The sequence below is a fragment of the Meleagris gallopavo genome, chromosome 20 (assembly GCF_000146605.3).
Source record: "Meleagris gallopavo isolate NT-WF06-2002-E0010 breed Aviagen turkey brand Nicholas breeding stock chromosome 20, Turkey_5.1, whole genome shotgun sequence".
NCBI classification, from domain to species: domain Eukaryota; kingdom Metazoa; phylum Chordata; class Aves; order Galliformes; family Phasianidae; genus Meleagris; species Meleagris gallopavo.
Genome location: NC_015030.2, coordinates 5,168,987 through 5,182,511, shown reverse-complemented (window position 1 = coordinate 5,182,511; position 13,525 = coordinate 5,168,987). Strand labels below are relative to the sequence as shown.

General features: G+C 41.9%; 1 protein-coding gene across 1 annotated transcript in view; it reads right to left on the bottom strand.

Moving 5' to 3' along the window:
- The window catches only part of CCDC57 (coiled-coil domain containing 57), a 28,807-nt gene that overhangs the window by 14,959 nt on the left and 323 nt on the right, over window positions 1–13,525 (bottom strand). Inside the window, 10 exon segments of the mRNA XM_031556382.1 lie at window positions 244–478; window positions 2,016–2,153; window positions 3,030–3,083; window positions 3,085–3,187; window positions 4,319–4,519; window positions 5,283–5,440; window positions 7,481–7,589; window positions 9,772–10,157; window positions 11,363–11,389; window positions 12,921–13,044. Coding sequence (XP_031412242.1) covers window positions 244–478; window positions 2,016–2,153; window positions 3,030–3,083; window positions 3,085–3,187; window positions 4,319–4,519; window positions 5,283–5,440; window positions 7,481–7,589; window positions 9,772–10,157; window positions 11,363–11,389; window positions 12,921–13,044 — 1,535 coding nt within the window.

Genomic DNA, 13,525 nt, shown 5'->3' with positions numbered 1-13,525 from the left:
TATCAGCCTTGACTTCCCATAGGGAAAATAAGGAAAAAAAAGATGGAGGTTTGTAGTTAGTGATATAATAAATGCTTCCAAGAAAAGCCAAGAAAACCTATTGGTCACCTGGCACTTTGTGACAAGGTTTGGTAGAACGTGATGCAGCTCAAAGAGTTACACATTTTTTAACACTGAGATGTTTTAAACTCTTGCTGTTACCTAAGAAAAAAGACAGTTACACAGCCAGCTGTGTGACAGCACCTTCAGCCCTTCCCATCAGGACAGCAGCAGTGAGTGGTGGGATGCCTGCAGTGTGGCCAGGGGCACTTTGCTCTCTCCGAGGCATTGAGGATGGTGTTTGCTCATCGAGGCTCTCCATTTCTTTCCTCATCTGTGCAATAACAGCCCGAAGGTTGGCATTTTGCTGCTGCAGCTTTTGTATCTCCGAGTCAGAAATGTCTTTCCTGAGATAACTTTTATCATCAGATTGAAATGTCTGTGAAATAAAAGTGGAGCATGGTAAAAACCTTCATTCCTGAGCAACACTCTGTATAAGAGATCTTCCTTATGTGTGCCATTGTATGGCACCAGCATGCTCCTGTTAGGCACACACGATCCATGCCATATTCAAAATTAATTATAAGCAAAAATTCCCATTTTTGTCTGGTGTATTTCACATCTCTGGTGCTAAATTAGAGTCCAAGAATGATTAGCACAAGATTTCTTATTCCCTCACGGAGTCTCAGACCACACAGAAGAAAGGACATGTATGTTAACCATATGGTACTATATAGTATCTGTATATAAATATTCCTTGCTTTAGTAGTCTGAACAAGATGCTAGCCAACACACTATTGCTTCTTTAGGAAGAATCAAATGCAAAGAACTCAAATCTAATCATTTTTGCCCTATAGCTTTTACAGAAAAAAAAAAAAAAGAGACAAGTTGTTCTTGTTCAGAATACTGAATATTTGCTATTCTTCATTTGGTTTTGAAGCATCAATCCTTCATAGAAATCAGAGATAAAATTGGGTCTGCTGAGATGTGTATGGTTTGTCCTACAGGGCAAAAATGTAAAACAGAAAAATGTAACAGTGAAAAGAAAGTTTTGCAGCAGCACTAAGAGACTGCAGTGGGACAGAACAGTGCAAATGAACAGTGAAAGAAGGTCCTTCACCTGGACCTTGATTTTCTCTTTATTTGAATGATCAGTTTGCAGATCAGCCCAGGGTCAGATAGAAAATGTGCTCTGAAAGAAGTTTGTGCTCTCCATCTACCTGTGTGTATTTTATTATAGAAACTGTTTTCCTGAACTATCTTCCTGAATACAACACTTTCTGGCTTCGGAAGACATGAGGTGTGCTTTACACTGCTTTGTTTTCTCATTGAGGTCTGATGACAAACTCCTGTTGGTTTACTGCTGAGCATCTGTAAGTGCCCAGTAGGATGCACTGCAGCACACTCATCACATTCATTCTATCACAAAAGACAGTTTTCTACTCGTAGTAGTGCACAACCCTTCAGCACACCTTCAAACCAGCACTATGTTTGCAATTTTGAATAGTTTTTCTTTTTTAACCTGCGTATTTTAGTAGGTAGGAATGAAAGGAAAAGTTGCTTGTGATACTAAAACAAAATATGTTATTTTAAATGGTTAGAAAACTGATATTTTGAAGATCTATCTTAAAATTCTAACTTTCCCAATTTCAAAATCTAGCCTGAATTGCAACAAAATGCCTCAGGAACATTCCAGAAAATAGCTTTTTCCATTCTCATGTGTCACAATTACAGCACATTGTCTTGTTTTGGACTGACTTTCTGCATACAGCTTGCTGCTTTTCCCAGTGGGTATGGGATCCAGCCATAACAAAGCCTGCGACATCTAACCTCTGTGCATTCCAGCCCACATATGTCTACATCTTGAATTAAACAGGTGCCTCAGGTGAATTCTTTACAAGTCCAATGGAAACAGGCCCTACGAAGCTGTCATCTCAAAATGAACTGATCCAAGATAGATGTGAGTGCTGTCTAACCTGCTTCTCTCCTTCAGGAAGAACACCACAATTCGACAGTGGTGACTGTATTAACTGTTGTCTCTTAACAGGGGAAGCAGAAGGAACAGACTCCACTTCATGCAACCTGTAGTCAGTCTTCTGTAGATCAACGTCAGCCTAGGAGGGAAGAAGACAACAAAGTAGATGAGTATCTCAAGTACAAAGAGAGTAGAGATTAAAAAAAGAGAAAAGGAATATATGGACAAAAATTGGGACTCAACTCACATTCCTTTTGACCCCATCAAAAACTGCCTCCATGGCAAAATAATTTGGTTTCATCATCACACCATCTTAATGTGAGATGGATAAGGATTTTCCAGGTCTCAGATGTATTCCTATGCTACACCTATTAATACAGAATCACACAGACTCACAGAATTGGAGGGGTTGGAAGGGACCTCCAGAGATCAGCAAGTCCAGTCCCCCTAATAATAAAAAATACTTACTAATAATTTATGGGAAAATGGTAAAATAAAACACCAGAGTAAATGTCTGTGTTCCAAAGTTCAGAAACAACTGCTTTCTCTGTACCTATGGATTCATTTGGCAGCTGGTCATTGAGAATTACTGTCAGCACACTGTGTAACTCTCCCCAAACAATAAACATACTAATACTGTATTTCATTTTTCAGAAGCAGCAGCTTGTACACTTCACAAAATACAGGTGTTTTTTTTTCTCCATACAAAAACCTCTGAGTATTTCAGGTCTAATATTGTTCCCTTGGCAGACCTGAAGCTGTACTGTGATCTATGAAGCTCTTTTTGGCCTGGCACTGCTCTGAGAAGACTTATTTCTGCTTTAAAGCCAAAAGAAAAGCATTCCCATCTCCCAGTCTGCCCTGACTACATTACAAGGTACAACAGGCAGCTGTCAGAGATCATCCATGGCAGCTATTCTGGTAATGCTTCACCCAAGGAATACTACAATGCACATATTCCATAGATCTCTGTGCAACAACAGTTCCTAAATAGTTAATGGAACTTCTCACCTGCCTCTCGTGGTAAAGACACACTGGAGTTAGATCCTCTGATTTTCTGATCCTGGTGTATTTTCAGCATTCCCACAGAGCTGCCAGTCCAGTTTTGCATGGGTTCTACTCTGTTCCAGAAGCTGTTCTTGCTCAGCTGCCATTGACAGTTGTTGTTTATATCTGAGACACACAGAGCAAAATCTGCTGACTTCAGAAGATGAAAGTATTTAATTTTTTTTATTTTTTTTTTCTGGCATTGTGCTGGTTTGTTTTTAAAGCCTTGGCCTTCCTTTCTGCCTTCTTTTTTCCTTGTCCCATTTTTCAACATATGTATTTTGTTATATGCATGCCCTAAACATTTCCCTGTTCCAGATACCTGTTGTCTTTCCTTGAGCTGAGCCAGAAAATCAGCTGGGAAGCTGCATGGGGCTGATGTTCTGCAAACTTGAAAACCTGCACTGTGCTTTTAGCATGCTCTCATACTAGAAGCATTCCACCCACAATCTTAAATAGCCTGTATCTTTCTTAAGTGACAGGTTATCACAACACAGAATGCCATTATCTTGAGCCTGCTGTGCAGTGAGAAGGATGTGTGTTAGGAATGAATTACTAAGGCAATAAACAATATGTTTTGGTGTGAACCAAAATGCAAGCAGACAGCTTGGCAGAAGAAAGAATTTACATTTTGAGAGCTTACAATCAAGGAATTATGGTCACATTTCCATTCATACATGGGAGTAGTCCTGTTATCATGACAAAATAGCACACAGGCATCATATTAATCATAGAATGATAGAATCATAGCACAGCCTGGGTTGAAAAGGAGCCCAAAGATCAGCTTGTTTCACTCCCCCTGCTATGTGCAGGGTTGCCAACCATCAGACCAGGCTGCCCAGAGCCACATCCAGCCTGGACTTGAATGCCTCCAGGGCATATTACTTGAAAAAACTTAATTATTTTAAGGAACTGAAATGTTTTATTCCCCTTCAATCTGCCACTGCTCCTTTTTGAACACAAAAATACTCCTGGTTAGTGTCCCTACCTGTAACACTGTTTCACTTTCTCCACCAGAGATTCCCAGCACTGTTTTCAGTTATGCAGGACAGCTTTCCAACCACACCATTTTCAAGCTCCAATCTAACAATTTCAATAGCATTTCGCTCTTTTGTAAATGGCTTTTTGCAGTTACATATGGTACCATATATTACCATGAGCTTTTCCTTTAAATAATTTGGGTCCAAATCTGCTAAGTATGATATTCTGAATTTCTTTCTTCACAACTTATGAAACAAGAAAAATCACATGGCTCACTTTTTAATAAGGGCATCTTTCTCTCTTACACAAGCACTGTGATTCCCTTCTTTCCTGCGCAGCTTCACTTCCAGACTTTTCTGTCTCATCTGTAGTTCTCTAATCTGTTTCTTCAGCTTTTTAAACTGTTTGATTGGTGCTTCTTCCAATGAAGCTGACAGTGCATCCTTTTTCTTATCAACATGAGATGGCTCTTTCTCCCTGGAACGTGCAAAGAGATAAAGTGAGGTTTCATGTAACACAAGGGACATTCGTTTTTGCACTGTTGATTTACTTTATCAATTTTGTTTGAATGAATTTCAAAAATCATTGTCAGAAGTGGCAGAAACAGAAGAGATCTTAACTCCGATTTACCACAGGACGTTATGTTTGTGATTAGCACAAAGAACAAGCTGCATCCTCAGAGGGATTTGATGAATTAAAAAAATTAAGATAAAAGCAACAATAATCTCCGATTTGAATAAGTTGCTTTCTGTCACAGTACTCACAGTCTATCCAGCTCCTTAGCAAAAGTATAAAACTAGGGCTGAACACAACTGAACTCAACAGATTCAACTCAAGCGAGAAGAACATTGGACATTGAAACTGACTACAGTCTAGAAGTGGGAAGAACTAAATTTTTCCATTATATCCTCTGTTTGGTAGAAGTACTCTTTTTTCATGTAAAGGCAGAAGATACCACTGAGCCATTAGAACTTCAAAGTTAAATACTGTTTTTAAAGTGAGACAAGTTACATTCAGAGGGAACGCAACAGGATTAGCCTGAAATACAGGCTGAACAGCAGATATTTCACACAAAGGGCTAACTCTTCCTCTTATAACCATATCTATTAGTAGATCAATTAGTTCATGCACACCATCTGTAGCTGCTGCAAATATATATATATTAAAAAAATATATATATATATGTGAAGAGTAAGTTGCAAACCAGTTTACTCTGATCGTGGTCAAGATTGTACAACACCAGGCATTTCTCACAGCTACAGAATCATTTAATTCCCAATTCTTGTACTTATCCTCTTTCTCCAGTTGCAAATTAACCAATTCTGCTGCTTGTGGTGATTCTGATGCTTTCATTCCAGTCTCTGTGAGGGCCTCCAGTTCTCTGGTCAGCAGTTTCACCTAAGATGGAAAGACAATAAGCTTAAGAACTCTAATTAAATCACTATTTAAATTAATTTTTAAGAGTTTCAGAACCCTTACACAGCTGAAGTTTTAGCATCAGCTATGGAAACAAACAGGATAGTATAGGAAGTGGCTTTTTGTTCAACAAGGGCAAGTGTAGAGTCCTACTCCTGGGGAGGAATAACTGCATGCATCAGTACAGGCTGGGGGCTGAGCTGCTGGAAAGGAGCTCTGTGGAACAGCACCTACACGTCCTGGTGGCCAACAGGTCAGCCATGAGCCAGCAGTGTGCCCTGTGGCCAAGAAGACCAATGGTCCTCCAGTGTGCATTGCACTGAGTGCAGGCAGCAGGGCAGGGAGGCGCTCCCTTCTGCTCTGCCCTGGGGAGGGCACATTTGGAGCACTGAGCAGTTTGGGCCCAGTTCAAGAAAGACAGGGTTCTCCTAGAAAGAGGCCAGCACAGAGCTGCAAAGATGGTTACAGGCCAGGAGCATCTCCTGTATGAGGAAAGGCAGAGAGCTCTGGGGCTGTTCAGCATGGAGAAGAGAAGGCTGAGAGGGGAGATTATCAATGCTTAATACCTAAAGGGCAGGAACCAAGCAGAAGGGGCCAGGCTCTTTTTGTTGGTGCCCGGTCACAGGATGAGGGGCAATGGACACAAACTGGAACATACGGAGTTCCATATGAATGTGAGGGTAAACTTTACTGTGAAGAATCAGAATCATTAAGGTTGGAAAAGACCTCTAAGATCATCTAGTCCAACCATCCACCTATCACCAGTATTGCCCGCTAAGAAAAATGTATCCAAATGGTGACAGAGCAGTGTGAGAGAGGCTGTGGGGTCTCTTTCTCTGGAGATATTCAAAGCTCAGCTGGATGCTTTCCTGTGCAATCCACTCTGGGAAACCTGTGTTAGCAGGGGTTTGGACTTGGGGATCTCCAGAGATCCCTTCCAGTTCTATGATTCCTTCACCTATTACCCACGCTAACGCTAGTCCTGCATCTCTCCTTTCCTATCTCTATCTAAAGTTCCTTTCACACTAGATGTTATGCAGTGTCTTCTTGGTTTCATATAATCAACAACAGAATGGCTTGGGTTGGCAGGGACCTTAAAGATCACCAGTTCCACCCTCTCCTACTGTGGGCAGGGCTGCCCCCCACCAGATCAGGTTGCCCAGGGCCCCATCCAACCTGACCTTGAACACCTTCAGGATGAGGCATCCACAGTGCTGCCTGTTCCAGAGCCTCACCGCCCTCAGAAAGGTTATTTTAGCAGATATATCATATCGAAGGCAAGGAGAATAGAATGGGAGGATACTGAAGCTGTAATTGCCTAACAATCCCTTTTACCACTTTCATTTATATAATATACTGGCTTGGATGACAGGCTAAAAATGAACCTCTTTTGACATTCCTGTAATACCATTTTAATGATTTTTTATTTTATTTAATGATGAAATTATTTTAACAAAAATAAGGAAGGTATCGTTTTATGTTTTTTAAATATACAAAGGTGAGAAAAATTGCACCCCATCCCTGAAGTATAGCAGTTGAAGGTCAAATTCCATTGCCAGTTAGCAAGACAATTATTTTATGATGAAATGATAGCAATAAAAGAGGTAGAATGGGGGGAAAGTCTCATAATCAAGAGTATGATAAGCAACATACACTACCCATCCTGCCTAAAGCTGCTTCTGCTTTCCAGAGGCCGACCTTTTCCGCAGTTTCAAGGTTAACAAATTTAGCAGTGTGCAGCCCACATCAAGCAATCTTACACAATCTCAGATTACTAAACACATTCCCAGCAGTTCCTCACAAGGGGCAGCTGCCAGACAAGTAAGGCCACAGCTACTAAACAAGTAGTGCATACTTTTCTAATCTGTCATTATGCATCTCACCAATTTACCAGCGGCAACATAAAGAAGGCAAAAACAACAACAGCCTTACAAAAATACAGCAATGCTCCATCAGAACATAATAAACAAATGACTGCTGGCTGTCGCTGCAGCAATATGACATTATTTCTCTGTATTATACCTGTTTCAGATAAGCGAGCTCTCCTTGCAGTTCTTGGAGTTTTCTCTCCATGTGATGTCTCAGGCTCACACACTCCTCATGCTGATGATTTGTATGACTGCTCTTTGACCTATAAATAAAAATAAAATAAACTTATTAAAGAGCATCTCTGCTGAACTCATGTGGCACACACATGGAAAGTGCCTGTTGAACAACAACACAACTGGAAATACAAGAGGCAATAATTTCCTAAAGGAACCCTCACCACTGACTTTTTTTATCTTCCTCCCACTGCTCATAATTAGCAGTCACTTTTTAAAAATCATCTTGCACATGAGAACTGAATGAACCTTTTAAAGTAACACGATACACAGCGGGCATACTGTTTGATCTCCTTTTTAAAGTGTGATACAAGTTCTTCCCAGATATCCAGTTTCAATTTGAAAAGGTCACACAATGCAGAATATATTGTATGGTTCGCTAAGTTCAGCGTTTGTTTTCCTCATGTAAAATACCAGATTCGTTTCAGCAGCTCTCAGCTACCAAACAGCATGAGGATTTGAACATTCTTTAAAAATCAGATGTCCTCTCTTCATACACTGCCAGATATCTTCCCCTTGAGCCCTTCATAGAGAATATTCACTGGTGAAGCTCCCTGAGGACAATTCAAGCAGATCGTTTTTCCATGATTTAAGTTATCCCCCTCTCTCCTGTCTTCCCCTGCTCCCTTTCTTTGCAGTTTTCAGAGCAGTAGATGTTGCCATGTAAGCAAATTCAAATGACAACAGTCTGTCTTCAGTCCCAGTGCTCTTCCCTTGGTGATACTTCAAGAGATCCCATCAGACATATCAGCCTGTTTCAATGCCTAACTATCCTTGTGAAGAAATTCCTCTTGATTTCCAATATAAGCCTCCAATGGTGCAATTAGAGGACATTTCCTTACCTCCTGTCATTTGCTCACTTGTCACCTGAGATAAGAGGCTGACATTCTCCTCGCTGCAACCTCCTTTCAGGTTCTTGTAGAAAGCAGTGACATCGTCCCTCACCACAAGAACTGCAGTTATTTCAGCCATTTCTTTTAAGCCTTGTTTCCCCCAGCTTTCTTGCTCTTTTCTGAACGCATTCCAACAGCTCAGTGTCTTTCTGGTAGTGGAGGGCACAAACCTGAATATAATGCTGGAGGTGTGCCTTCATCAGTACTGACTGTGGAGGAGCAATCACTTCTCTAGTCCTGCTGGCCATACTACTTCGATACAAGCCAGGATGTAATTGGCCTTCTTGGCCACCAGGGCACACTGCTGGCTCATGTTCAACCAGCTACTTTTCTGACTGACAAATGTTCAGTCACCCCTCCCCAGGCCTATACTGCTGCATAGGGTTGTTACGGCCCAAGTGCAGGGCCTGGTACTTAGCCTTGCTGAATGTCATAAATCACAGAATCATAAAAGCGTTGGAGTTGGAAGGGACCCTAAAGGCCATCTGGTGCCACCCCTGCACTGAGCAGGGACACCCACAGCTCCATCAGTGCTCACAGCCCATCCCCTGACCTTGGCTGTCTGCAGGGATGGGGCACCACTGCCTCTCTGGGCAACCTGTGCCACTGTGTAAAAAATTCCCTATATCCAAGCTAAATCTGCCTTCTTATAGCTGGAAACCATTTCCCCTTGTCCTATCCCAACAGTCCCTGCTGAAGAGTCTGTCCCCTTATTTCTTATCTACCCCTTCTAGATACTGAAAGGCCACTCTCAACTATCCCTGGAGCCTTCTCTTCTCCAGGCAATATCATGTGAATGTCATGCAATTGGACTTGGCACATAGATCTTGCCCATCCATATCCCTCTGCAGAGCTTTCCTACCCTCAAGCAGATCAACCATTCCGCTTAACTTGGTGTCATCTGCAATCTGAAACTGCATTTAATCCCCTCATCATGATCACTGATAAAAATTATAAACAAAACTGCTGGGAAACACCCCTTGTGAGCAGACACCAACCAAATTTAACTCCATTCACAATGACCCCTTGCACCCATCCATTTAATTTTTATCCAGTGCATAGTACATCTATTCAGCCCATGAGCAGTCAGTTTCTCCAGGAGAATGCTGTGGTGAACAGTATCAAATGCTTTGCTAAAGTCCAAGTAAACACTCACAGCCTCTCTCTTGTCCACTAAGCCAGTCATCTTATCCTAGAAGGAAATTGGGTTAGTCAAGCAGGAGGTGCCTTTCATAAACCCGTGCTAGCTGACTGGGTCTGCTCACATGGTTGTCCTGTACACTCCATGTGATGGCACTTACAGTGATCTGCATCTCACCTGCAAAACTGTTCCAGCTGTAACTTATGTTCTACAAGGTTTTGTTGATAGTGATAATGAAGTTCAGCTCTTTTTCTTCTTTCCTTGACAAGAAGTTGCTCCAGTTTATCCAGCTGTATTTTAAGGTTGCTAATCTCTGCCTGCTTAGCATTTTCAGACGTTTTCAGATGACTGAATGTGACATCATAGGATTCCAACTCTTTATCTCTTTCTTCCAAAATTCTGAGGTTATAGACAAAATCTTCTTTTAGTTTGTTATAATTTTCATGCATACTATGCAGTTGCTTTACAACAACATCTAGCATCTCCTTTTGAGCAGGGAACTGCCAGATATGTCGCTCTTTCCTTTCTTTCTCTTTCCACTGAAGGATCTCTTTCCATTCTTTCTCCATTTGTAACTGGAATAAATCTGAAGCAGAAGATGGTAGAAAACAGTTAAGACTGATAACTAAGAAAAATCAGCTATCTAATCACTCCAATCTACTACATACACAATAATTATAACTGAATTTTAAATCTGACCTGTAAGCTTCCCTACACCAACTGGTGTTGGTCACTTTTAGACACGGAGTTTGCTTTTATTTCTATCACTGAGTTGTGAAGGGATAATATTTCACAATCTAATTACCACACACGGTTATGTTTTGATGCAGGAAAATATTTCTTTTCCCTTTGTACAGATGGAGCACAGAGGCACAAAAAGATTCAGTGGCTCAAAGGAACACTGCACTTTTAATTGAGAGTTGAAGAGCAGTAGAACAGCAGAAGAAGAGCTGCAAAGTGTCTTTAAGAAAAAAGACACTTCTGACAGGTCAAATCAAACCACACCAGCCTTCTCATGTAATGCACTATTGGACCTTTACATCTATCAGCAATATAACTGCAGCGTTGCATCTATCTTCTCTTCCTACTGTTATATCCTTCCTTGATATCCTTCCTGTGCCCCTATTCCCATCTGGTGTGATCCTTTATCTGCTTCACTTCTATCTCTTCTATTGTTTGTTCTCCATATTCGCCTTATACACAAACATAAACTCAGCAGAAGAGAAACCATCCACTCCAAGAGGTACCACCATTATTACTGAATTCAGTATTGACAGTAACAATAATGAAGTAATATCTGCTCAGATCTCTCCAGAGATTACCCCAGCCCTGTGGGGTCATTACAGCTTCTCTCCCTGTGCTGCACCGCTCTGTGTCAGTGGTTCCAGATAATCTCGGATGGATAAGCAGGGCTGCAGGGAACAACAGATCAGACAAGCACGCCTTTCAAATGGTGCCTCTTTAATCTCCTTAAAAGAAAGAGATTTCCAGATCAGCAAAAGCGACACTAAAGCACACCACAATCTGAATATCATTTTTTCCTCACAAATAAACCCAGCAGTGACACGGTAATCTGATGGTCTTCTAATTCTGCTGACCTAGAATTTATGTTTATCCTTAAGGCAATTAAAAGGAAATTGTATTTTCTCCTTTTTGTTAGCAATCTTCAAGCTGTGCCACAGCCTACAGCATAGTACAAGTGGTAGCTTTTCCTTTTTGTCAGCAGAAATACATGTTGGTTGTAAAAAACACAGAAGTGGATACTCACGAGCAATACTCTGAGGCCTCTTTGCCTCTAACACGCAGTGCTACACAAAAATCTGTTCTTTTTATATCTTCCTCTCAACTCCTGTTGCTCCAAACGCATCTGATATCTGCCACAATTAAAAACATTAACTCCATCTTTCTTCTTCTCCATCCCTGAGCATCAGTACATTAAAGATGAAATACACCAACAAGATGCTTTCTGGACTCTGAAGGCACTGAAAGAAACTCTGCTCAGTCTATAGCTGATGAGATATCACAACACTTTTGTAAAGGTCTTTAAAACCAATGCATGCTTTGTTAGCTAACCTTAGCCACACGCTGTAAGATGTCTGTGCATCAGGAATTAAAAATAAGACTACAACTCTGGTCTATTAATTCATCGAGATGATCAAACTAAAGTCAGAGGTCATTTTGGAAAGATGGGGTTGAGAAGACAATCATAGAATGGCCTGGGTTGAAAAGGACCACCGTGATCATCCAGTTTCAACCCCCTGCTATGTGCAGGTCGCCAACCAGCAAACCAGGCTGCCCAGAGCCACATCCAGCCTGGCCTTGGATGCCTCCAGGGATGGGGCATCCACAACCTCCTTGGGCAACCTGTTCCAGTAAGCAATGCTTATTTTACAAAAGATTGCTACAACTGTCCCAAAATTAAAAGGCAATGCATAGTGAAACATGGGAATAAAACATGAATGACAGTGGTTTCCTACAAAAATAGCTCTCCTATAAAAATAACCTCCCCCCACTGCCATGCATGGAACTGATGGCGCTTGTGAATGGACAGAGGTACCCTGAGGTGTGTGTGTGTCACCTTGAACACGAGAAATGGTGGTTTCATAGCAAAATACAAAAGAGTGAAGATGAAAATATGTCCTTATTGCAAGATGAGCCACAGGATCTATGCCCATCTTCACTGACTGCCTCATAAACAGGCAGGATACACTTCTGTAATTTCAGAGTATTGCTTTCCACTGCAGAACCCTGTATTTCTTGGAAATGTGTTTTAGGAGGAGAGGAGAGAGCATTTTGCCATTAAAAGCACCAGTGTTTCTAACTGCCAACTAGTTTTGGTAATGACCATAATAGAGCTCAGAGCGCAATTTTAAGTATAAATTGCATCAGTTGCCTGGATGCAGGACAGGCAAAAGAAGAACAGTAAAAATATATCTGATGCCATTAAAAGATAGCCAAGGAAACAGCCCAGATGTGAGACAACATCTTACAGCAAGCACAGCTTAGCTTGCCATGCAAGGCAAATAGCAAAAACAACCATTACAATCTAATAATTCTGAGCACATCCAGGAAGAACAGGCTGATAGGTACCTTTGTCAGCCCTTTTCTCAGCACGGTGAGATTTCTATCAGCCTCTTTTAGCAAAGGAAAATGGTGGCTTGATGGTAAATCAGTCACAGCTGTTACTCATCAGGTGTCACTCTGGCAGCAGAGCACTGCATTCCACGTTTCAGCAAATCACTTCCCAACCCAAGGAGAGCACGGTGATGCTGGAGAACAATTCAGAGTGAATGGTGAGAAGCTTCAGAACTCCACAAAACCCCCACCTGTCCCCAGTCCTTATTGCTGTGCTCAAAGCAGAAAGAATACACACTCGTTTATCCTTTCAGTGCTCCAGGAGTAATGTGGCTGTAACATTCCAGCAGAGCTGATGCAGCATCGCCTGCATTCCTTACAAAACCATCAAAAAAGAGGGTGAGAAAGAAAACTACCACACAGAATCATACATTCGTTGGGGTTGGAAGGGATCCTTAATTTCACTGTGATGTCCACCTCTCCTGCACAGCCGGTTTCCTCCACAGAGCAGTAAAGCACAAAGTCTCTGTGAGGCACATCACAGCTGTTCCACAGCAGGGGTGGAGTGAAAGGGGGATGGGGGTCAGTGCAGAGGGAGAATGGGGAATAAAAGTAGGAGGGAGAGAAAGTGGGGGAGGAGATGGGGATCAGCTTGTGGGATGGAGGGTGAGAGGGCGCTAGGAGGCAGGAGAGCAGCTGGCAGGCAGAGTGCGGGGTCGGGACAAGGCAGATGGAGGCACTGAGCGGCTGCAATAGTGCAGGGAGAGAGCAGGGAGCAAGATGCATGCCTGCCATATCCGTTACCTTTCCCCTCAACCTTCACGTCCTCCCGCCTGCAGCTGCGGGCCGCGTCTCC